Below are 23,713 nucleotides of genomic sequence, written 5' to 3'. Positions count from 1 at the left end.
TAAAAATTTTAAAAAATGGAAGCAGAAAAAAGAAGGGTTCTTGTCTTTCATCTAATTTGCTGAGGAGTTTGAGCAAGTGACTTATACCCTCTAGAAAATGTGCCTTTCATTCCCACCTCCTCTGCTCATGGTTCAAAAGAGGCCTTTCCATTTACTAAGCTTTAAACCAATCAATTAGCCAAGAAATAATGAAAATGTCTTAGATGCTCAGCTTTTAGAAAGTTTATTTAGAATTTCTACTAACATACTTGCTTTGAGCTAAAACATATCCCTTGTGGAGATTTTAAATCCCAAATATCTGAGGATTCAATCTTTTCAGAAGGAGAAAGGATGGAGGAGAATTTTTGAAAAAGTTTCCCTCTAAATATGTATTTTTTGATAATTTCTCAGCCATGTTAATTGTAACTTTACGCCTACAAATAAATTTAGCTAGATGTGTCATATGTGGCCTAAATTTACAACATGACTTCTCTTTACAACAAATGAATAACTGCCAGAAATAGAGATGAATTTCTGCCAAGTTCTTAAACTATGTCAGTCAATATATTCAGACACAGGATTTCATTCACTATCATGGAAACCAATCATGTCAATATCTGAGAAATATGCCTTTTCATGTATTTAAATCTCCTATAAGGAGTCTGTTTTTTTTAATCTGTTAATTTTGACACAGACTTAAGCTCAGACATATCCAAATGAGTTTGCCAGTGATTAAAAAAAAAGAAAAGATGAATTCTACAGAGAACTCAGACCAAAAGATTTTAATTTAAGGACAACTTAAAATCAGGATACAGGACTTCACTTAAATTGCCCTTGGTGTTTTCCTCTCTCCTCCTTTGGCAGAAAAATCACCCAATATGTGGCCTAAATTTCACCCAATTCCTCCACTTCTTCCTAAAAAAAGAAATGCAAGAATACCCCTACTCTTTCCCCTTTTCCTAAATCCTCCCAAACAAAAAGAATAAACTTTTCTATAAATTCTTAGAAATGCCCATTTTTAATAAATTGCTTTTTAGGAAAGACAATTATGAAATACAGACACATTTCTCCCTAGCCACCTGATAATAAATGATGAGGGGTCACTCAAAATTTTTCACAGGAAAGAATAGTAATGAGACTAAGGTAAATTTTAGCCATCAGAAAACTGAGTAGACTTGACTTAGCCTCCCCAAACATAGTAAAAATAATTTAGGATTAGTCCTGGTTGCACAACATACATTGTCTCAACAGCTGCATTATACATCAGTCTTCTCTAAGTGGCTAGGTGCTATGCTTTGCCCACTGTTATTTTATTTAATGCTCTACAAAATCTGACACTGCATTCTACATATTAGGAAACTGAAGCGCAAAGAAGTTTCAAGAACTTGCCCGAGGCCATGTAGTTATAAATGTCCCTGAATTCTCTATTTCCATAGCTTCCTGTCTCTTTACTAGTTGAGTCTCTTATCTAGTTGGATCTTTCCACCAGAAAAAAAGAAGCGAGAGAGACAGAGAGGGAGAGAAACACAGTTCATCCTTGAACAACGAAGGTTTGAACTTTGAAGGTCCACTTATACATGGATTTTTTTTTTTTCACTATCAAATGCGGCAGGACTACATGATCCGAGGTTGGTTTTATCCTGGGATGCAGAGGAACCTCAGATAAGAATGGTTGCCTATAAATTATACTCAGATTAACCCCCACATTTTCAAGGGTAAACTGTGTAGGTAGTTGGCAGGGATTCAATATTTCAAAATTTGATACAAGTTTAGATACACAATGAACTTGATTTTAAAGCACATTCATTAAAGGTCATAAGTTTTTAGTCCTCAACTGTCACATAAAGAAAAAAAATGCAAGAGGTTATCATGAGCTGATAGCTATTAGGTAGCACCAACACACTCCCAAGCCCCCTCAGAATGTTACCTACATTCAGTCATGGCTTCTCCACTCAAGGGTTCCCCTTCTCCACTACTGTAAGTTGCAAATATGGAAACTCTGTACTTGGTCTCTGGCTGCAGGTTTTCTATCACAGTATGAATTACATCTGCAGGAAGACTCTTTTCTCCAGTCTCTATATCATCATAAAGTGATTGCCAAGAGACCCTGTAACCGCGAACCATTCCTGGAGCTGACGTCCAATAAGCCCCAATCGATGTGTCCGTGATATCTTTAGTAATCAAATCTCCAGGTGAACCGCGCTCTAGAAAAGAAATGAAAGGGAGATCATTTTTTAATGTCTATTAGATATGTTAATACTCCCTCATCCTGGCAGACATCCTGACTTGTTGGACTCAATTTGTCTAACTTACCCATTTCTTCTTTCTGAGCTGTCTGTCCTGTTCTGTCAGGGGAACAGAAGATGGGATTAAACTGAATAATTATGCCTGATTCCTGCCTATCACCCTTGCCCCCATATGTCCAGTCAGATTGAAATGTCCTTCAGAACAAGAATGACATTCAAATACAAAGAAATAAATGCCTAAAGAAATTTTCAAAGAGGAAAAAAAGCATCTAAATCTCCCAATTTTACTCAGTTCTCTTCATCCATTGTTCACAAAGATCTTTATTTCTTCACCATCATCTTTCCCTCTCTTATCTTCTTTAAGTAAGCTCCGTTTTAATGTACCACTTCCAGTTACTTCAACAATCTTATATCACTTGCAAATCTTAATTTCAACAGTCTTTTTTTCACAGTCTATTTTCAACTGTCTATTTGTTCAAAAAGCTAAAAACCCAGAAATGCAAAATTTCAATTATAGCTTAACCCTAAGGAAAATAAAAACCAACAATTCTGCTGGAAAACCTAAAAACGATTAGTCATCAAAATAAAACACACCACTTGCTCTAACTGATAGAAAATGTCTGCTACTAAATTTTGGCTGTCTCATTCAAAATAAAAATACAACTCGAGTGGAAAAAATATGGAAACCCTGACTTAATAGGAGGCACAGATGTCTACCAATAAAACCCTAACTTTCCATAATTTAAATGTAAGATAAATATACAAGTCATTTTATACTGGCTACCTTTACTAGGGTTTATGCCACAGTATGACATAAATATAAAACTATCTGCCTCTCCAGCATACATTTTACCAGTAATTATTGTGTATTCAAGAAAATGATATATAGTCCTGCTACAAGAATGCTGAAGGCTGCTATTCTACTTGAATCAAAGAGTAAAAATGAGTATCTTAAAAATACTCATTATTATTTAAATTTTAAGTACATAAAGATAACAATAAATGACAAAGAAATCTTGGTGGACAAAACCCTATCATATATGTCAGATTACAGAGGAAAAAATAAAATGGAAGCTGGGCATACTACCAGACCCCAAGACCAAATGGAAAATTTTAACTCTATTATAAATAAGTTTAACTGCTGACGGGACATCTCATCTCTGGAGGGAAATTAGTTACATATTTCACTGCAACCAAGAATATTTATTTTCAAGAACATACTGACTTCTTTCCCTCAGTTCCTGAGGCTCACCTTCATTTGAAGGTCTTCTTTAATTGTATTTCTACTAAGGTCACACATCTTTATATCTTCTCTACTTACAGGAATTAAACTGTTTCTTTGGTTAGGTTGTGCTCAGTTGGTTGGGTTTTACTTGCCTGTTGTTTTTTCACTTTTTATTTTGTTTTGATGGTTGATATTCCAACTACTCGTCTCTAAGTTTTAAATATGCAGCATGTTTCATTTGCTTAATATATACTACATCCATTTTTCATATGTACTTCTTCTCTTAAATTTCCCAGGCTGTAATTAGCAACAGCTTTTGTGAAATAATATTTGAAAGTACTTCAAAGGGATTCAGAATTTAAATAAGCTTAAAAGCTACATTAAGAACATTCTCCAAAAGTATAAGACAAAGTTATCTACCACCTAGGGGTAATCTTCCAAATTAACACTGGAGAGATTTACAAATAATCATTTCAGTTTCTAGTTTTCCCAAAGATTGAGCTTCTCAGCCTATTTTTCTGCCTACTTTCTATAGTTCTGAATTTGTGACATTGTTTATTTCCATGGCAACAGACATCAATCTCACAAACACAGGCTAATGATTTCACTGTGAGAAAATAATAGGAAGGAAATTTGTGGTTGAAGCAAAAATACATTCACAAAGATATTTCTGAGCTACACACAAAAGGAACTCATTAGATATGTATTCCCATGGATTTTAATCAACTACAGTAACACTCTCAAGACCTGGAAAGCTAGAACAAAATATTAATAAAATTGTAATGAAGACCTCTGTAAGACTGGTCAATGTCCTGGAAAGAATCTGTAAAAACACTTTTTAAGGCGGATTCATTTTGATATTTGGCAAAACTAATACAATTATGTAAAGTTTAAAAATAAAATAAAATTAAAAAAAAAACAACAAAACCACTTTTTAAGATCCAAATACAATACGGGAGTTCCCATTAATGGAATGACAGTACTAATTCAAGTGAACATTAATTATATTCTCAATTACAGAAAAAAAAAAAAAAGGTCCTCAAAAAAAATGATAGTTTCTGCCTAACACAGAAAGGCATTACTTGTAGGTACTGGCGCTTCAACATTCCATGTTTGTGACAAAGAAATGTGAAATCCAAAGAAAGAAAAGAGACACCTCAAACCAGAAGCCAAGATTGAAAATATAAACTGCTTCAGTGGGTTTCTTATATGTCAGTCAGTTTGATAAGAATAATCCTAAATATAAGGAGATCCAACCAGTCCATCCTAAAGGAGATCAGTCCTGAATATTCATTGGAAGGACTGATGCTGAAGCTGAAACTCCAATACTTTGGCCACCTGATGAGAAGAACTGACACATCTGAAAAGACCCTGATGCGGAGAAAGATTAAAGGCAGGAGGAGAAGGGGACAACAGAGGATGAGATGGCTGGATGGCATCACCGACTCGATGGACATGAGTTTGAGTAAGCTCTGGGAGTTGGTGATGGACAGGGAAGCCTGGCATGCTGCAGTCCATGGGGTGGCAAAAAGTCGGACATGACTGAGTGACTGAACTGAACCAAACTGAAATATTAAGTGTACGCTGTTGTCAAACACATTGAAACGCCTTTTTTCTCCAAAAAGTAGGAGGGTTGGGTTTTCAAGCTGTTGCATTACATCCAAGAATCTTGAGACTATGATGTTCTCATGATAAGTATATTTTATCAGACCTATAACCTTTGAAGTTTTTAAAAATGGAATCTTGGCTTGGTCAAATGTTAAGTTACCAAAAAAAGCAGTTGAATTGCACCCTGTGATGTAACTGGCAGTCTGCCAAGGGGCCACGCTAGCCTGGGGACTAGGTGTGCAATGGGATGAGCATGCCCCTACCTCCTGGAGCCCTGGGACCCTCAGGAGTAAAACCTGGACTGGACCCGGTCAGATACAGGAATCACCAGGAGGGCTAAAGACCTGGCCATCCCAGATCAATTACCCTGGAGTGTCTGAAGATGTGCCTGAGGCCTGACGCTTTCTAAACATCATTTCAGCCTCCTCTGTGATAGCGATTCCTCCTCTGGCCTCTTTTCTCACTTAGGGGACATTTATTTATTTGGAAGCTGTGTTTGGTCAGTGTGGGAGGGAACCCTCACCCTTGCTTTCATTCAGAAATGAGAGGCAGGTGTGGTGAAGTAAAACTCCAAGGGGTGAAAGCAAAATTGGTCAAAACTGGCGGAAATGGAGACGCTGGGTAGCATGGTGTGATGGTTTCTCTATATCACGCGGGTCTATGGCCACACACAAGTCACCCTTTCAGTAGTAGCGGCATGAGCCCAAGGCCAACCCACAGAGAACCGAGAAGTTCTCATCACATCCTTTCCATCCCATTACATGAGTGGGATGTTCCCCATTCTCTCTTCCCCTCCATCCTGTGTCAAAAGGAAATGGCTTTTCAATGCTTCTTCAAGCACTGATCACATTTTCCTGTGAATGAGATTCCACTCTAGTGTTACCCAGCCAGCCACTTGCTTTAGTTTAATGTATTGAATTGCAGGTTTTCTCAAACTACAGAAGTTCAGACATCAGTAGCTACTGAAAGAGATCATTTGGCTTGGACTGGTTTGGGGACAGAGCCTATTTCTAATATACCTGGGAAGGAAGAGGAAAGAGAGAGGAACAAGAAAGAAATATAAGACCAGTATATAAGAAATACAGGATTCCCTGGTGGCTCAGATGGTAAAGCGTCTGCCTGCAATGCAGGAGACCCTGGTTCAATCCCTGGGTCGAGAAGATCCCCTGGAGAAGGAAATGGCAACCCACTCCAGTACTCTTGCCTAGAAAATTCCATGGATAGAGGAGCCTGGTGGGCTACAGTCCATGCGGTCGCAAAGAGTCGGACACAACTGAGCAACTTTGCCTTCACCTTCTATCCAGCTCTATAAGAAATATAGAGCCTCTATCCAGCAAAGGTTAGTATTAGTCACTCAGTGTGTCCAACTCTCTGTGACCCCATGGACTGTAGCCCACCAGGCTCCTCTGTCCATGGATACTCCAGGCAAGAATACTGGAGTGGGTTGCCATTCCCATCTCCAGAAAATCTTCCAGACCCAGGGATCAAACCTGGGTCTCCTGCATGCAGGAGAATTCTTTACTGTTTCAGCTAACAGGAAAGACCACAAAGGTTACTGTTCTTCAAAAGAGAAAGCCCTAGATACAGTGGCATGCACAGAAACCAATTTCAGCAGACTTCTTGCCACTTTGTCTCAGAAAGTGAAAGTGAAGTCACTCAGTCATGCCCAACTCTTTGCGACCCCATGGATAGTAGCCTGCACCAAGCTCCTCCGTCCATGGGAATTTCAAGGCAAGGTACTGGAGTGGGTTGCCATTTCCTTCTCCAGGGAATCTTCTCGACCTAGGGATCGAACCCAGGTCTCTCACATTGTAGACAGACGCTACCGTCTGAGCCACCAGGGAAGTCCACCTGTCCCTAAATATGGACCCACTTCTGCTCTAGTAAAGCCTCCCCCATCTTGAGCTCCTCCTCTCTGTCTGCCTGCAAGACTCACAAATGCATGTTTTAAGATGTTTGGGCTTGTTCACATTTTTCACCTAAGTGACATGGTTTTCAACAATATATAATCTCACTGTACTTGTTTTCTGCCATTTTGAACCACATGCCTGTACTTTGCATGTTACTTTTACCTCTGGGAATGGAATTGCTGGCAATCATTTCAAACAAGTCATACCATCATCTTCTGTAATGATGATACGCCTTCATCTCTATTCCTCTGAGTCCCTCTCAATAGTTTTCCCTTCTACTCTGCTCTCTCCAGTATAGTACTAGGGTAAGTATAAGAAATAACAAAGCTTTTCTGTCATAAATTTAAACAAACAAAATTCATCAGTTTTTGAAATTCTGATACTCAGTATTTCTGATCGGATTACAAAGCATAGTCACATATATCAAAAGGCAGCATTGCTGCTGCCTGTATGCATGCATCCCTGCGCTGCTGCTGAGGCAAGTAACTAGACAGGTGCATTTCTCATGATCTGAAGATCCACACGGGGTTGATTCTACTTTTTCCACATATGAGGCCAAAGAACTGAGGCCTCATTTAAGTAACTTTCCTACATTTCCTTAGCCCTTTTCCATTTGCTTTCTGAAAAGCAGATCATCATCCAATTCAAATACAATTATAACACAAATTAGCCAGTGATAACTGAAAAATTAATCATTAAGAAATGAAACTCTATTTTCATCTTACAGATTGTTCCAGCCGGCTTTCATTGAGTTTCACAAAGCACTTTCAAAAATAGAAATTAAGTTGAAAATGTAATGTAACCCCCTTCTAAATCAATTTGTCTTTTCCAATAGAGCTCAACTCAAAGTCATCCAACTTTCCACAGCACAATAAGGAAGACCTGCTCTGGATAATGTTCATGTGGAAACACACTTGATTTACAAGCAACAACTTGAAATCACCATTCCAAAGGACAAAGTTCACTATTGATCAGTTAACTTACTTTAAGTAACACATAGTTCTTAAAAAGCAAATTGCCCTTCAACCTCAAAGCCTGGATGAGATTTCTTCCATAATTGTCACCTCTCCAACATAGTTTAGATTTTTCTCTGATAAGCCATCAATTTGTGGGAAAGATATTACTGTTTGGTGATTGGACTAAAGTTCCCTGGAAACATCAGAATTGTTATACACAGAATGAATGATTTTTCAAATTATGAGACAGCAGTAAATCTAGGAAAACACAGAGGCCTTATTTATTCCATCTTGGAGGCACCCCATGTTACTCAACATCTTGCAGAAGAATTCCTGTGATGTGCTAAAAACCTCATGGTAACCAAATGTCAGCTGAGTTAGCTTGGTTTGATGTATAGGAAGCCTTTCATGTTTAGGACACCAGAGGGTTGCTACAGCAACTGAAACAAAAGAAATTCTGAAAAATCATCTTTTCCACAGCCAACAAACACATTCAAAAATAAAAGAACTGTATTATTCCAATGCTGAAATTTGCATTCATTTGCAGTAAATCTCTGAATTAAAGTGGGAATTATTCATCTCTTAGTTTAAAAGAGCAGGTTTCCCTCTGTAAACACTAGCAGTGACAACTAAGAATTCTTTTAAGGTTTGAAGTTCATTTACATGTATAGCAGTGTTTTAGTAATTACATTAAATCTCCTTTAACAACAACAGGAGAAAAAAACAATGTAAATCAAACCTAATAGCTTGTGCTCAGATTCCTCTGAAGTTTGGATCTGAAATAGTAATAAACTCTGCCTTTGTGATTCTATTTCATACAGTACTAGGGCCAACCATGAACCTCCCCAACGCCAATGCTAATAAATCTCTCTTCCAGGGACGGGGGAATTTTCTGATCATTGGCTGCATTTCAAGAAAGCACTAGGAAACAGATTCAAGTTAGGGATGGTTATAGCCCATGCTAAATATTTTTTTAATTCTTTTTTAATTGAATAGAATGCACTTCAGTCAATCTATAAAATTTTCAAGCCACAGAATGCCCTCGCTGGCTGAGCCATGCCTCTGGATGGAAGAAACATTCCTTCAAGGTCTGCTCTAACCACCTCCTCTCCCAAGAGAAAAACAGATTAGAAAAACAGCAACCCTCAAGAGCAGTTGGCTGGCTGTGTTTCTGGGCTTTCCATTCTCTGCATTTACCATCATATCCTATTCCTGTATATGGTATGTGGATTTGGCTGAGTTAATATAATAAAATGAAATGGAATAACCATGAGCAAAAAATATCTATTATTTTAATTTAGTCGCAACTATGCTTTCACATATTTGATAAGTTTACCACACATCATGCAATAAGATAAATATGTTAACAAAATCAGGCTGGCAGCATTTTCTCTAATCCTTCACTAAAGTGAAAAGCTTTGGTGTCAATGGGAAAAAAATCTACTATTACAATCTAGTTATGAATTAACTATATTTTTAAAGTGAAGTTGCAAATCATCTAGCTTTCCTCCATCTCAGGGAATGGGAAATAGTAATTTTTTGATTTATTTTACTATCTGTGTATCTCCCTTGGAGATTATTTCTGACCAGATATATGGGTGTGCACACTAACACACATATTCAAATTTGTAGATTATCTATACCACCTGTGCAAAGCCATAAAATTATAAAGAATTTAGCTACACACGTGGCCTAGAAAAGTCATTACCCAATAGAATGTTTGCTGTGATGTTAAAATGTGCATTTTATTTTCTAAAAATTGATAATATATTATTCTTAGTAAAAATGCATTAATCTTTAGAGGCAACATTTTGACAAAGTATATTTATAAAGTAAGAAATGCAAAAGAATATCAGAAGTTTAAAAAGTATAAGCACATGTAGAACTATTATTTCCAAGATATCCCTGATAAGGGAGAAATGTTTGCAAATATAAACAATCTACAACTATTCTATAAAAAAAAAAAAGCTCCAAAGCCAATCCTTTAAAAATCCTAGAGGAGCAATCTATGTTGAAAGCCTGTAGAAAGCACATGAGAAAGAGAACTTAAAGGTAAAAAAAAAGGGACAAATTTCTCAGAAATTCTGAATGTTGCTCCAGGTATAAAGATCACATGCTTCCATTGTTTGGACTGTGTCCCCCTAATTAAGGCAATTTCCATTTCCATCTCTTATTATTTTCAAAATTTTAGAGTAACCAGTCAACATCTTTGATATACTTACAAAAGCTGTATCTTTAGATATCAGTTCTAAACTGAATGTTGTTTCCCCTTGATGAATTTCATATATGTGGAGTATTTTCCAGATCCCAAAGCGTTTCACTTAACACTCTACCATTTGATCTCCACAGTAAGTTTGGGAGGAAGGGGGAAAAATGGTCATCCCCTCTTTATAGATGGATAAAGTGAGGTTCAGAGGGGTTAAGAGGTTATTTCAAAGTCACATGGTAGCCAAACCAGGACTCTTTGAATAATCAGTACTTTGCACACTGGGATTTAAACTTTCATTTAAACCCTCTTCTAATAATAAATTTCACAGAGTATTGGATTAAACCCTTAATCACTATTAGAGACAGAACTTGGATTAGACTGTTTTTGTCAATTAGGTTTTATTTCTTACCTAAGTCAAAGTTTTCATCAAAACTGCCTCTTGTAGGTCTCACCCTTGTGAATTACAACATCTATCATCCCTCCAAGCTCTTGGACCCACTAAATCCGATATGCATATTTGCCTAATATCACTGTGATCTCACATGACAAAAGATACTTCAGATTTATTTTCTTCCTACAATTATTTTAAATAAGGCATAGAAAAGGTGGTGATAACAAAAGGAAACCCGACCTCCCATTTAGGCCCCAGCTATGGAACTGCATCAGCATTTTAACCATCCACTGATACTGCTTTTCAAAACTACAACCCATTTTCATTGTAGTTAAGTTAAATTTGTGCTTTCTCTCTCTTGTATGACTTACTTTCCGGTTGTGGTGAGTCAAATCTAAGCTTCCATTACAGTTCAAAAGAGCCTAAGAAATATGAAGCCCTCTGACAATGAACTCTAGAGAACCAAAGAAACAGATCCAGTCTTGTTGATGGTTCTTACTAAGTACTGCATTAACTCTGAACTTCTAACACAGAACTGAATTTTAGAAGTTATTCAGAAAACAAACAGTAACTTGGACTCTCATATTTCTCAAGCTTTTACAAATGCTTGTAGGAATAGTCAGAGAAGACTCTTGAGGGTCCCTTGGACTGCAAGGAGATCCAATCAGTCTGTCCTAAAGGAAATCAGTCCTGAATATTCATTGGAAGGACTGATGCTGAAGCTGAAACTCCAATACTTTGGCCACCTGATGAGAAGAACTGACTCATTGGAAAAGACCCTGATGCTGGGAAAGATTAAAGGCAGGAGGAGAAGGGGATGACAGAGGATGAGATGGTTGGATGGCATCACCGACTCAATGGACATGAGTTTCAGTAAACTCCGGGAGTTGGTGATGAACAGGGAGGCCTGGTGTGCTGTAGTCCATGGAGTTGCAAAGAGTCGGAAACGAATGGGCGACTGAACTGATACTGATATTGATAGGCACGGTGCAGGTGAAGAGGTTATTAGTCAGAAAAGGGATCCTTTCTGCTCCTGGGTGACAGACCAACTGTGTTATCTCAGGCACCCCAAACCCTCTTGCTCCATTAATGTTTCCCCCTGTCCACTCTGAGAATCACACACCTATTCTCCATTTAACCAACCCATGGCACAATAGACACATTTCTACAGCCTTACTACACACTCAGCTCCCCAGTACACTGCTTCCCAATCAAATTTAATTTTTTTGGTAGCCTACATCTCTGAATAAGAAGCAGTTTTATGACTACTTAGTTTTTAATACAAATTCCTTTTAAGAGAAAAGATGGCACACACTCCGATTTCATTCTCTGAAAACATTTTAAGCTTCCTAAGCGCAATCACAAGCAAGCTCAGAGATTTCTATAAAATATGACAGTAATTACCTTCAAGTGTTGTCCCTTCTCCAAAAAGGGCATCTCCAGCTCCAGAGGCATACAAGGCTGTCACAGATAAGGCATATTGCGTCCCTTCGTTTAATCCTCTCAGGACAGTACTTGCTGTGTCTCCCTTCACAGTGACCTCTTGAGTATCACCTCCTGCCACCGGTGTGTATGTGATGAGATACTGTTTCACCTTTCCTGGTGCCCCCGTCCAAGACAGTTTCATAGTTGATGTCGTAGGGTCAGAAACTCGTAAATCCCTTGGGTTCCCTCTAACTTCATTAAAGAAACAACAACATCAAAACTCATTATTTAATAAAATGACTTAAAAACATTTTGCTGCTTTATATATATATAATCAATTGCCATGCCCTCCTCCAGGAGATCTTCCCCACCCAGAGATCAAACCCGCGTCTCTCACTTCTCCTGCATTGGCACGCGGGTTCCTTACAGTAGTGCCCCCTGGGAAGCCCATATCTATCCACCTATCTATGAGATAGATATGTAATCAAATTCACATCCTGGGTGAGATTATGACTATTGTAACTGCTGACTAGTCAACAGAGTTTAAGCATCTCTAAACCGGGCCCTATGTGTTAGTAGAAACAAAGCAAAAGCTATCCAATTTCTCTTCTGTACCGTAGTCACACAGGTTAAAGTCTTCCATGTTAGAATCTTCCATGTAAAAAAAACTACAACATTTTCTCTAAAACTGGAACAAAGCACTATAAAATGTATATATGCTGATTAGTAATACAATGAAGATTTTTAACTCCTCTAAGAAACAGTCAATAAAAAGACTTTGTTGGAGGAAAGCTAAGAACATCTAAATGTGATGCCCATGAATTATGTTAATTGATAAAAATGATAAATAGTGCTGTCTCTAGAAAAATATATATGAGAGGAAACAAGCCTTGGTTCCACTCAGGAGCCACCCATCCCTTTGCAACTGTGATGTTTGGCTTTTCATGTCTTTCCTGGTAACAGGGCCATGTGGTCTCCGAAGGGTCTCAAGGCTCCCAATTCTATCACTCTCCTCACCAGGCACACATCCCCCAGTTTTAACTCAAAAAAATAGAAGGATGAAGCATCACTGGGTCTTTTTTTTTTTTTTTTTTGGTGCCCAGTACAAAGATTCCTAGATCCCCAACTGGAAAGAATAAGGGTAGAGACTTCTCCAATGGAAGAAAAGAAGAGGGCAGGTGGAGAGGGTCTTTGCAGGAGAGACTAGCTAGGCTGCACCAGGAGTCATGAAGTGTCTGTAAGAGGGCAACAAACTCACATTCACTGCTTATTAGCAACATTCAGTTTCCTTAGCCTCAACATTTTTGCAATACTGGGATAATAACAGTAACAACTTCATAGGTCCTATTCAGGGATTAAATGAGATAATACATGAAAAGCTCTTTGCACAGAAGGCGAATAGGTGCTTAATGGTGGTGGGGGTTTAGTCTCTCAGTTGAGTCCAACTCTTGTTACCCGTGGACTATAGCCCAGCAGGCTCCTTTGTCCATGGGATTTCCCAGGCAAGAATATTGGAGTGGGTTGCCATTTCCTGCTCCAGGTACTTAATAATTGCTCAATATTGCTGACATGGAATTATTATTATGTTTTTAAAACTTTAAAGACAAGGAATAAAATGAAAAATACATATGGCTTAATTTTTATTCATGAAATGATCCATTAAATAAATATTAATACCTTGCAATTAATATCAGAATCTATCCTGGAAGCCTAATCATTCCATTTAAATAAAAACAGGTGAGTATTTTTAAATCTTCCTGAAGAAATAACAGGTAATCTATCTCAATGGTGCATAATATGATTTTTAATCCCTAGTCATCCTTCAATTTACAATAGAATATTTAATAGTATTATATTAAAAGAATATTTAGACCATATCATACAACTCAGGTTTCTGCTGATACCAATAAATGAGGTCTGTGCTGTGCTTAGTCACTCAGTGATGTCTAACTCTTTGTGACCACATGGGCTGTAGCCTGCCTGCCAGGCTCCTCTGTCCATGGGGATTCTTCAGGCAAGAATACTGGAGTGGGTTGCCATGCCCTCCTCCAGGGGATCTTCCCAACCCAGGGGTCAAACCCAGGTCTCCAGTATTGCAGGCAGATTCTTTACCATCTGAGCTACCAGGAAAGCCCAATAAATGGGGTCACGAGTAAGTCAAATACTTTAATAAATCAAATCTAATAGGACTAGCATCTTAGATACTCCAATAATTAAGACAAAGTATCTCATGGCTTGTAGTGTCTGAATAGTTGTCCAAAGCATCTCCTAGTCTAAGATTTCAGTTGTTACCAAATAATGAGCATATTTCTTCTACCTTCTTCAGTGGCTGCATTTCCAGTCAACGGAGACCCGGGTCCCGAAACATATTCAGGAATTACAGATACTTCATATTTTGTGTCTGGAGTCAGGTTCTCCAGCGTTCTCCTCCTCTGATTGGCTGGAGTGGTAACTTCTTTGCTTTCTCCACCAGCAACAGGTCTATAAATAATTCGGTACCTTAAGACTCTCCCCGGAGCTTGAGTCCAGGTAATTTTAAAGCTATCCGTAGTCTCGTCTGTCACCTTTAGGTTTCGAGGTGCTCCTTTCACTAAAATTTAAAAAATAATAAGTTGACTGATTATATGTGAAGAATAAAAAGCTAGTTTTTTGATCACTAAGTTACAGCATTTCTCTAAGCAAATCCATGAGCATTTTTTGACAAACATCTTGGTTCCTGAATGCATTTGGCCAGATATTAACTACATTCTGAAATGGCAAACACATTACAATACCCAGAAAGCAACTGAGTACTGTCAACCATTTAATCAAATAAAGAGGTATATAACAGTAAATTTTTAAATTCATAAATACTCTATAAAATTGCAAATTAATATTGACATAAAATCAAAAATAAAGACAATCTGTTTCTTCAAGTACAAGTAACAAGGCTTTCACTCTTACTAGATTTTCTCAAAAAAGCAGGAAAGTAATACCTAACACTGAGGTCTACCATATTTACCCACTTGAACAAACTGTCTTATCCAATCAGTCACACCATTAACTTTTTTATCTCACAGTCATTTGACTTGAGAATAATTAGACCACACGTGTATTAAACCAAATACATTTGTAGGTACTTAATGAATACTCCTTGGTTTAGTCGCTCAGTCATGTCCGACTCTTGTGACCCCATGGATGGTAGCCTGCCAGGCTCCTCTGTCCATGGGATTCTCCAGGCAAGAATACTGGAGTGGGTTACCATTTCCTTCTCCAGGGGATCTTCCCAACCCAGGAATCGAACCTGGGTCTCCTGCATTGCAGGCAGATTCTTTACCGACTGAGCTATGAGGGAAGCATAATGAATACTAGCTGAATCTAAATCTTGAAGTTAAATTGCAATGTAATTTAAATGAAATGAAATTTTCATTACATCTTAAATGAAATTTTCATTAAGTCCAAATGAGAACATCACTTGGTTTTGTGGTTTGATGACTTTTTTGTCTAAGAAGCGAATTGTTCATATGGACAACACAGTCAGGAAAGATAAACTAAATCCACTAGGGTAAAACCACAATGAACCATATCTGCATGTACCTCTCATGCAATCAGAAGTTTATCTAAATGTACAACATATCAATAGACCACTCCAGGGAGGAAAAGGAATTGCATATCTCAAGAAAAGAAAGCAAATTTTTGGCAGACCTATATCCATGATTCATTTAATATGACAAGGAAAAAGGCTATATTTGTCCAAGCAAACAAAACTGATGGACCTGAATACTGGCTCTGAAATTTAATTAACGTGTAATTTTGAGTCTCAGCTTAGCCAAAGCAAAAACGTGACTATTTGTAGGGTTATCGAGGTGGTGAAATGAGATAATCCTTGGAAACAATTATCGTAGTATCTGACACATAGCAGAAGCTTAGTAACTGCTGGTTTAATACAGATATTAAATCACACACTTCCTTATTGACAGAAGAAAGTTCAAATCTCAGATTTCACTACAAACAACAGAACTTGCAAGGCATTACCAAATTCTATTGTAGTAAGCCACTGAGGAAAAATTAGAGTGTGTACAAATATAGCTGGCTGTACTCAAAAACCCTTTAGATTTCAATTCCTTCTTGAGACAAAGTTCCATCTCCACCCCCAAGCGCTGAAGAAAAAGGGCCAGGCTCATCAAACCACAATTTGACATTACAGAGAAATCAGCAGAAAGTCAGAAATAGCTAAGTGTGGCCTGCTAGGTTATACTATCACAAAAATCATAAGACAAGAAGACACCTTAGGCCATTTAGTCTATCTACTAACCTTCGGAAAGGAATATACCTGAACCATGCACAAAAGAAAAATCAATCATATTTGAAAAACTCAAAGATTCTCTAGCTTTTATCAGCAAGTAGGCCTGTACATGCCTTGTAACTATCTTAAATTCCTCCTGCTGCTGTTTCAGCCTTTTCTATGCCCAGTAAAAATGGAGAACAACTGATGCCTCTTATCATATTCACTGCATTTATCTTAAAGAGTAAATATCTGGTGGTAGTCTTCTAATAAGGTTCTTCAGAATATTGTAAATATCAAATGAAGAAAAATGTATCAGAAAGTATGCAACTCTTTCCAGTAAAGTGGACACATCTAAACAAGTATCACTTAAAACATCTGGTAAACTTTGTACACCTAGGTTTTTAGCAGGCTCATCTACAGTAGCTAAAGGATGGAAGCAATCCAAGTGCTTACTGATGGGTGAACGGATAAAGAAAAGTCGGTCTATACATACATCGGAATATCATTCAATCATAGAAGAAAGGACATTCTGACACATGCTTCGAGCACAGATGAACCCTGAGGACACTAAACTAAGCGAAAGAAGCCAGTTACAAAATGACAAATACTGTATGATTCTAGTCACATGGGAACCTAGGGTCATCAAATTCATAGAAACAGAAAGTAGAATGGCTGCTGCAGGGGAGGAAGGGGGAGTTGTTTAGGAGTAGCAGTGGGAATGAAAAGTTGTTGTTTAACATGTAGAGAGTTCCAGTTTTGCAAGATAAAAAAGTTCTGGAGACGAATGTGGTGATGTTAGCACAACAATATGAATGTACTAATTGCCTCTGAAATGCACACTTTAAAAGGGTTGCTATAATGTTATTTATAGGTATGGTGCTGCTGCTGCTAAGGCGCTCCAGTCGCGTCCGACTCTGTGCAACCCCATAGTCGGCAGCCCACGAGGCTCCCCCGTCCCTGGGATTCTCCAGGCAAGAACACTGGAGTGGGTTGCTATTTCCTTCTCCAATGCATGAAAGTGAAAAGTGAAAGTGAAGTCACTCAGTTGTGTCCGACTCTTAGGGACCCCATGGACTGCAGCCCACCAGGCTCCTCCATCCATGGGACTCTCCAGGCAAGAGTACTGGAGTAGGGTGCCATCACCTTATTTTACCACAATTTTAGAACGATAAAAAATTGGTAATATATATCTGTCATCAGAGGTTTGGTAGCTCAGAAGTATTTGAAACATGGGACAGAAAATGCTAGATAAGCAGTATTTCAAGAGCTAATTCCATAATTATTAATGGTTCTCTATGTCTCAACCTCAAATTCATCAAAATAAACATAGGATCTTTCACTTAAAAGCTTTTTCCCTTTTGAAAAAGGTTTATGAGTAGTTGTATTTTAAAGGAACTGAATCCTACAAGGGCATTCACAGTGCTGAACTATAAAGCAGATGGTCATTTCCCATGGTGACTCTGCTCTACGATAAACTATTAGTTTGGGGGAAACTGTAGGGAATCCTCCTCACACCTTCTGCAGTGGTCTCCTCTCCAGCTAAGGGGATGCTGAAGCCATCCTCGTACTCCGCGGTCACATTGACCAGGTACAGGGTCTCTGGTTTCAGGTTGCTAAGGACCACACTGGTGCTCGAGGCTGGCTCCACCAACGTCACTTCATCATCCCCAGTAGCTTCTTTGTAGGTGATGTGGTACGAAAAAACGTTTTCTCCAGCAGGAGACCAGCTGGTTTTCAAACTGTTGGAAGTCACCTCAGAAAAATTAATATCCTTTGGAGGCACATAAGCTGTTAAGAGAAAAAGAAGGACATAGTTAAAATTTTTAAATCTACAAAGCAAACACGGACCCAACAGCTACGCATTTTCTGAAATGGCTTCCGTTCTATTGGGAGAGTGGCCACTGAGGCCAATGCACTGAGTAAGTAGTCCACACAAGACCAGTGAGAGAAAGCCTCTCACTCACAGCCCTGCAAATGATGTCAGTCTTGATCATTTGTCTTGATCATTCATAACACTAAGTTATGTTGTTTAAGTAAAAGTAAATAGTTAAAAAAAAAACTGAATTAGAGTTTTCAGCTTCATAAGGCAAAGCAGTAACAGAATGGTCATACCTACAACTGGAATATTTAAACAGTATCAGATCTAAAATGAATCATCAAGCAAATGGTTTGACAGATATTTCCATCATACCATAAGTAGATATTTCAAAGTAATAATTTAAAATGTTTTCCTAACAAAAGAATATTTATTAAACCAAATCACAGGAAGATGCAATGTTTAAGGCAAACTCCCTATCCTTAGGGGACATACAATGAAACTGGAGTGAAAAGAGAGCGCAAGGTTATTAACAAAAATGTAGTCTATTTGAATGCCAAATGACCACAAGTGGCCAGCATTATAGCACTAGAACAGTTATGAAGCTTGAGGCAAGAGATGGGACTTCTAATCAAATGTTGAAAAACAGAATTTGACCAAATGAAGAGAAGAGAATAGGGAATTCATTTGTCAGGAATGATGCCCAAAAATGGTCCAGGAAAAAGATTTCAATGATCCAGGACTATACTCCAGTTACCTTTGATTCAAAGGAACTAGCTCAGCCCTCCAGACACTCAATTCACATTTATTTAATTGGACATGACAAATGGGTGAGACAAAGCTGGTTCCTAGTCCTGTATGACTCTGAAGATAAACAGCTTTTTCACCAATAAACATCTGACCCATAGTCAGGAGAAAGCCATGTCTCAGAGGTAAATGAGCTAAGCTCAGCAGTTTTCAATAATACAGGAAAGTTACTTTTTCCTACAGATAGAATTGACAAAGCAGATTATCCTCTATTTTAGAACCAAAAATGCTTTGTTCATGAAGGGATTACTTTTACTTTAGAGAGCCTACTAACCTTTTTTCTTTATGGCTGCCAATTCTTGCTCAATTCTAAGGCAGATAGACTGTGTGAGTTCAAAAGATATCCTCTGAAAAGCATCAAAATCTTCCACTGTGAACACATGGGTCTCGGCAGGAGGAGAGGCAATGGCTTCTAGCTCTGAGCGAACAGCATCCTTCACACCAACAGCAAAGATTTCAACATCTGAATTCCTCAGTTTTATAGCCGGGTCTCTGAAAGCATCTGAAGATTTTCCGTCTGTGATAAGAATCATGACCTTTGGGACATTGCTTCTTGAACCCTTGCTCGGCACAAATATTTTCTCTCTGACATAAGTCATTGCTTTCCCAGTGTTGGTAGACCCTCCTCGGTATGGGAAAGTGTTTATTGCTTCAATTATATCTTCAACTTTGGTGAATTTTTTCAATGTGAATTCAGTATGAGGATCCCGGCTGTACTGGACAAGGCTTATCTGTACCCTATTTGGTGAAATCTCAAAACTTTTTACAAGAACTTCCAAAAAGGCCCTAACTTTAACAAAGTTTGCAATCCCAATGCTATAGGAACCATCAACCAAAAACACAATATCGGCTTTTATATCCACACCACGTGAGCATTCTGTAAAAAAGAAAGAAAGCCCATTAAAGTTCAAACATTAATCACATGAAATAAACAAATTTATAAACAAATATTAATTAATCATAAAAATATAAATACAGCAGCTTCTCTGCATCCTGGGGATGGGAGTTGTTCCAGAACCTCCTTTCCCATTCCAAACTCTGTGGATGCTCAAGTCCACTCTATAAAACAGCACAGGGAGGCTGGCCCTCCAGACTCACAGATTTCTACATCTGCGGGTTCCACCAACGTCAGACAACACAGGTGGTTGAATCTGTGGATATGGAACCCATGCATATAGAGGGCCAAAGACATCTGATTTTCTTAGTAAGCAGGCTTCTTTAAAAGAAACTTATCGCAACTGTTTTGTTTAAAAGTAAGTCTGAATCAGAAAGATATACTATCAAATGGACCTCCACATACTTCAAACCCTATTAACTCACCCACTTGAACTTTCATGGGTTGAGTCTTCTCCATTATTGAAATGGGTTCACTGGATGTCAGTCCCTTCATGGCAGAGACACTGATCTGGTACTCCGTGTCTGCTGAGAGGTCACGGACGCTGAGCGTGGTCGTCTGAGGCCCCACACTCAGAGCATGCTGTCGGCTTCCCGTGGTCATGGGTATGAGGAGAACTTTATAGCCAGTCACTGCGCTAGGAGATGGACTCCAGCTTAGCTTAACATATTTCGACGAGACTTCCGTGGCAATCAAATTTGAAGGAGGTTCAACAACTACAAAACAACATGCAGAAGAGTGATTAGAAACAGTGAGATGCAACCCCATTAATGAGGTCTTTACTGTTACACCTCAGTTTTCCTTATTCAAATTAATCATGATCATATCAGGAAAGGGCTTCCCAGGTGGCACGAGTAGTAAAAGAACCCACCTGCCAATGCAGGATCTTAAGAGACGCAAGTTCGATCCCTGGGTTGGGAAGATCCCCTGGAGGAGGGCATCACAACCCACTCCAGTATTCTTGCCTGGAGAATCCCATGAATAGAACAGCCTGGCGGGCTACAGTCCATAGGGTTGCAAAGAGTCAGACACGACTGAAGCAACTTAGCACACACACACACACGTCACATGCACGTATCAGGAAAAGTTCCCAGTCACAGACACCCACTTCCACTTGTACCCACCAAGCCAGAGATTCAGCACCTGAATTTTAATCCAGGAGATGAGAAGTTTAGGGCAAAGAAATCCTTGAAAAAAATTAATAATAGGACATCAGATGCCTAATTCATTTCTGGGACCAAGATTTTCCATTTTGGTTTTTTGGTATTACATTCATGGGCCCTTTCCCTGGAGGAGGGCAGGGCAACCCACTCCAGTATTCTTGCCTGGAGAATCCCATGGACCGAGGAGCCTGGAGGGCTACAGTCCATGGAGTCACAAAGAGTTGGACATAACTGAAGCAACTTAGCAAGCCTGCATGTCATGGCCTTTATTCAGGTACCAAAGGAGGAACTTGATAAATATTTGTTAAATCAATGACTTATTCAATACTTTAGAAATTTTTTCCCTTTTCATAAAACTTTAAGCATAATAATGTAATACTTTAAAGATACTTTATAATATGCCAAGAAAGATAAGAAGTCGGCTGTTCTTAAATGACAGATTCTTGTAATTTTAAATAATTGTATTTCCACTTCATTCGGGGTTTAGAAGAAAAAGTTCAGCTATGTTCAGAATGCCACCAAACAGAGGTGAAACCACGGTGTACAACATGCAGATTGATAAGCAAATACTGATCATCTAAAAATGTTCTATCCTTAGTCGATGTAGAACATAGTCATGTACTTAGCTAATATTCTTAAGCTATTTCAGACCAAATCTTCTAAGTTTTAGATCTGTCAATGGAGTCTATCTCCCAAAAGATATGGTTCTACGTTTTTATAAGTCAGCCTGAGACACTGGATGATAAAACATGCACAAGGTTACTCACTGTCTTCTCTGAAAGGCAATCAGACATAGTCCATAAAAACGATGCCTAACGAAATAAGAAATAATGGGAGAACAGGAATGGACGCACCACCTGGAAGCCTGGGCAAAGCCTTGGACTGATGCAGAGACAGTGAGGGGACAGAAGTCGCAGGCAATCGCCAGCAACAAAGAGGAGACCCCAAAGTTAAGACCTGGGATGAAGCCCACGCCCCCTGCCAGGGAGAGTGCGAACAGGGGCAGGACCGAAGTTGGCCTCACCTCACACATGCACCCTAGTGAGGATGAAAACTCAAATGTTTTAAAAGACTGAGTAGGAGAAGATGAGCAGGGGAAAGTCAGACAGGGGTGGATTTTGTAACAATATAAAGCAAAAAATCAGACATTAGGCAGTGAAACAAAGAAAGAGATTCAGAGCCCATGAGGTAATAAGAAGGAGTTCTGAAACTGAATTACAGCCCATGAACACTGCCAAAATGCTTGGGGTTTGGAGATGAAAGATTCTACATGATTGAAGATGGAGTTATTTAGAACTTATCTTTAATCAGTTGTCAATTCTCAGGCTGAGAGGAGAACAATCATGGAAACTGTGATTTTTTAACGCCCCAAAGGATCTTTATTAAATGTTTTTTCTCTCCCCCGTGTATTTAAAAGCAATGACTGATAAATGGGAACATTTTGCAAAAGTGGGAGGATCAAACTGACTGCTCTTTGAAATATTCTTAAGAGCTCTGAACACACTACACAGTTTATGGTGATAGAAAACTCTTTGCCACCGAATGGAAACAGCTCTGTGATGAGTTTAAGTTGCAGAGTACTAAGCTAAATGTCCCCGTTTGTAAAACCATAAATGCTCTCAAATAATGGAAAAGGTGAACACATGGGAACCCCCAACAATTCACTCACCTTCTTCTCCACTGACCAGTTCCCCGAGCTGTTCATCCACACCTGAGCACACCTGGGAGATGATCTCATTCTGAATATCCACAATTGCATCGAAGTTGGCCACATTGAAAACATGATTGAGTGAAGGTGTGGAGGCAATTTGTTTGAGTTCTTTTGCATCTGCAGCCTTAATGCCTTTAAAAAAGAAGGGACATGGATAACCAATGGGGACCTCCTGTATGGTACATGGAACACTGCTCAATGTTATATGGCAGCCTGGATGGAAGGGGAGTTTGGGGGAGAATGGATACATGTATGTGTACGGTTGAATCCCTTTACTATTCACCTGAAATTATCATGACATTGTTAATCAGCAATACCCCAATACAAAATAAAGTTTCAAAAAAAGGGAGTAGGATATTTGAAGGGGCTTCCCTTCAAAAGTGGTTCAAAATTAAAGAATCCACCTGCAATGCAGGAGACCCAGGTTCGATCCTGGGTCAGGAAGGTCCCCTGGAGAAGGGAATGACAACCCACTCCAGTATCCTTGCTCAGAGAATCCCATGGTCAGAGGGGCCTGGTGGGCTACAGTCCACTGAGTCACAAAGAGAAGGACCCGACTGAGCAACTAACACATACGCATACACAGGATCTTTGAAAAGAGAAGTGGGTCAAATCAAGGAAGTTCCTTGCTTTCTTATTTGCTTTCTTAGTCTTTCCCAAGTGATCAGATCAGATCAGGTCAGTCGTGTCCGACTCTTTGCGACCCCATGAATCGCAGCACGCCAGGCCTCCCTGTCCCTCACCAACTCCCGGAGTTCACTCAAGTGAAGACATTTGCAAATCCTTATTCAGTCATAAACTGAATTGCTTTGTTTCCTAACGAATGGGCAACTGTTGAAAGGATAAAAACGGTTGAATGACATTTTCTCATTTCACATAATGTGGCCACAGAGGCAAATAAGTGGTTGGTAAAACAGAGTAGGCTCTCATGCCAACCACGCCATCATTTGTCCCTGCTGCCATCTGGGAAGATAATACTTTTTTCTTCCAGAGTCCTGAATGAGCTGGAGCCCTCTGAATTCTTCAAGTGTTACATAATAGAGGAAATACATATAAAACACTTAATGATAATACAAGGAGGACCTTTATGAGAACCACTGGCCCA

At 38.9% G+C, this 23,713-nt stretch overlaps 1 protein-coding gene across 3 annotated transcripts in view; it reads right to left on the bottom strand.

The window, feature by feature from the left end:
• The window catches only part of COL12A1 (collagen type XII alpha 1 chain), a 119,866-nt gene that overhangs the window by 79,815 nt on the left and 16,338 nt on the right, over nt 1-23,713 (bottom strand). For 2 of the 3 annotated variants that reach the window (XM_006062002.4, XM_006062003.4), the window contains exons 8-14: nt 22,567-22,740; nt 20,160-20,450; nt 19,114-19,716; nt 17,732-18,004; nt 14,267-14,539; nt 11,929-12,201; nt 1,911-2,183 (exon numbers count right to left, since the gene is read on the bottom strand). The exons of the other annotated variant lie outside the window; for it this stretch is intronic. In XM_006062002.4, the coding sequence (XP_006062064.2) occupies nt 1,911-2,183; nt 11,929-12,201; nt 14,267-14,539; nt 17,732-18,004; nt 19,114-19,716; nt 20,160-20,450; nt 22,567-22,740 (2,160 nt within the window). The remainder of the gene's footprint in view (nt 1-1,910; nt 2,184-11,928; nt 12,202-14,266; nt 14,540-17,731; nt 18,005-19,113; nt 19,717-20,159; nt 20,451-22,566; nt 22,741-23,713) is intronic. 3 annotated transcript variants of the gene reach the window in all.

This window comes from Bubalus bubalis, chromosome 10, assembly GCF_019923935.1.
Source record: "Bubalus bubalis isolate 160015118507 breed Murrah chromosome 10, NDDB_SH_1, whole genome shotgun sequence".
NCBI lineage: Eukaryota > Metazoa > Chordata > Mammalia > Artiodactyla > Bovidae > Bubalus > Bubalus bubalis.
The sequence above is the reverse complement of the archived record's forward strand: the minus strand, read 5'-3'. Positions and strand labels throughout refer to the sequence as shown.